The sequence below is a fragment of the Apaloderma vittatum genome, unplaced genomic scaffold, assembly GCF_000703405.1.
Source record: "Apaloderma vittatum isolate BGI_N311 unplaced genomic scaffold, ASM70340v1 scaffold43827, whole genome shotgun sequence".
In the NCBI taxonomy this organism is placed as follows: Eukaryota; Metazoa; Chordata; class Aves; order Trogoniformes; family Trogonidae; genus Apaloderma; species Apaloderma vittatum.
This window is the reverse complement of record NW_009725379.1, coordinates 8,731-10,555: the sequence shown is the minus strand read 5'-3', so window position 1 is coordinate 10,555 and position 1,825 is coordinate 8,731. Positions and strand designations below refer to the sequence as shown.

The 1,825-nt window shown below is 37.7% G+C and overlaps 1 protein-coding gene across 1 annotated transcript in view; it reads left to right on the top strand.

Annotated features, from left to right (window-relative positions):
* Positions 1-234: 234 nt before the first annotated feature.
* GEMIN2 (gem (nuclear organelle) associated protein 2) overlaps positions 235-1,825 on the top strand; it is a gene marked incomplete at its 5' end in the record, with an annotated part of 7,220 nt that continues 5,629 nt past the window's right edge. The window contains 2 exons of the mRNA XM_009872862.1: positions 235-319; positions 1,403-1,492. Coding sequence (XP_009871164.1) covers positions 235-319; positions 1,403-1,492 — 175 coding nt within the window. The remainder of the gene's footprint in view (positions 320-1,402; positions 1,493-1,825) is intronic.

Sequence of the window (1,825 nt, the reverse complement as noted above, 5' to 3'; positions counted from 1 at the left end):
GGCACCCGGTGCTCCCCGAGGCCGCGCTTGGGGCAGGCTTGGTAGGATGTAAGCAAGCTTCGAGGCGGCCGGAGCAAGGTCTGAGTACACCTGATCCGTAACTCTGCAGTCAAACCACCTGTAATTGCCATAGCCTGAAGCTCTCTGCAGGTGCAGTGTTTCACAGACATCCAGCATACAACCACCTGTTACTAAAAGGGAAAAAGAAGTAGCCTCTTTGATTTTGCTTTGTAGGATTGAAGCAGCTCGATGCCCAGATGTGGTTGTGGCGCAAATAGACCCCAAGAAATTGAGAAAGAAGCAGACAGTAAACATTTCAGTAAGTTTGTGTGGTTTTACATGTTTTCTTCTGAGAGAAAAAAACACTAAGGGGAATGATGTTAATATAACGTTTGTACTAATTTTGAGGAGTGGTTGCCAGAGCTAAATAGCACTGCTGGACTTAAAAGCATCTACACAATTAAATGTTTGTATCTGAGGAAACACCAGTTCAGCTGCTGGCTAACAGCAGTCTTTCACTGATTCCAGTTGATAATATCCATACTATGTGATACACTGCAGACTGTTTTACTGCCTGAGGAAATCAAATGTTGCATTAAATTTTACACATATTTAATCATAAAACCTGCATGAACTTTAGAAGAAATGTATCTCCATATCTATACTGAGGTCTAAAGATAGGGTAAGCAGCTAAGCTTTACAAAAGTTAGATGAAATTCTAACACTACTTCTTTTCTTTTTGGTGGACTATTTTATTGGATTTTTTCCTTACTGCCAAAGTAGATTTTTCTGTTGTCACATTGCCCTGGCCAGCTTGGATTTTAATCTACTTTCACTTAGTCCAAGAGACCAGGTTTGCCTTTCTCCAGTAAAAACCGTGTAATCTTAAATTCCCCTAGATAGCTCAAGAAAAATTTCTAGTGCTGACATGACCATGTAACTTCTGTGACCATTCTCTTAATTTGTCTCATCTATTTGTAGTGACATCTTCAGCATTCGTGCAAAGTTTCTTTTCTTTCTTCCTTCATGCTAATCTTTAAAGAAGTTATATCTACTTAACCATTAGAGTTAATTTCCTAAAAGAAACTGTCTTCCCCAACTTATTATCTTGGCAAGTGGAACACCTAAGATTCATGGCATCTATCCAAGATAAAGAAATAGGTTTTTACAAACAGGCAAAGCAGAACAATTTTTGAAAAGAAGACCTTATTTTGAATACATAGTTTGTCTTCTTATGAGGAGTCAAACAGAATAAATTTTGTCTACACCAGCTGTTAAATCAGTCTTAAATGAAGATTTAAAGGATACTGTTTAGCTGATAGTAAACACTGATGCTCTTGTTCTTAAGGATTCTTCTTATAAAGTTTTCTTTACATTATAATTATTGCCAGTGTTTTCTTAGATATCTGGATGTCAGCCTGCTCCTGAAGGATACTCTCCAACACTCAGGTGGCAGCAGCAACAAGTGGCCAATTTCTCAGCTGTTCGTCAGGTACAGAATGGTGTGTGTGAGGGAACTTGCACTGTCCAGATAGAACACCTCTGTGCTTTACAGGAAACAACCTTACATCTGCTATAGAAATGTTATGACTTTATGGTAGGACAGATGTTTGTAGGCAAATGTTTTAAGTTCTTGAAAAAGAATTGAGTATGCTGTGTGGCTTTTAAACATCTAATATATAGAGTCACTTTTATAAAGAAAACAACTCCTTCAATTTCATCAAAAATAGGTCAGTATTTAGATTAAGTGATATAGAGTAACTGAGGGAGGACAAAAATTCCCATGATGTTATGCAGTTATATAAAACTTTGGTGCTAGCAGGAA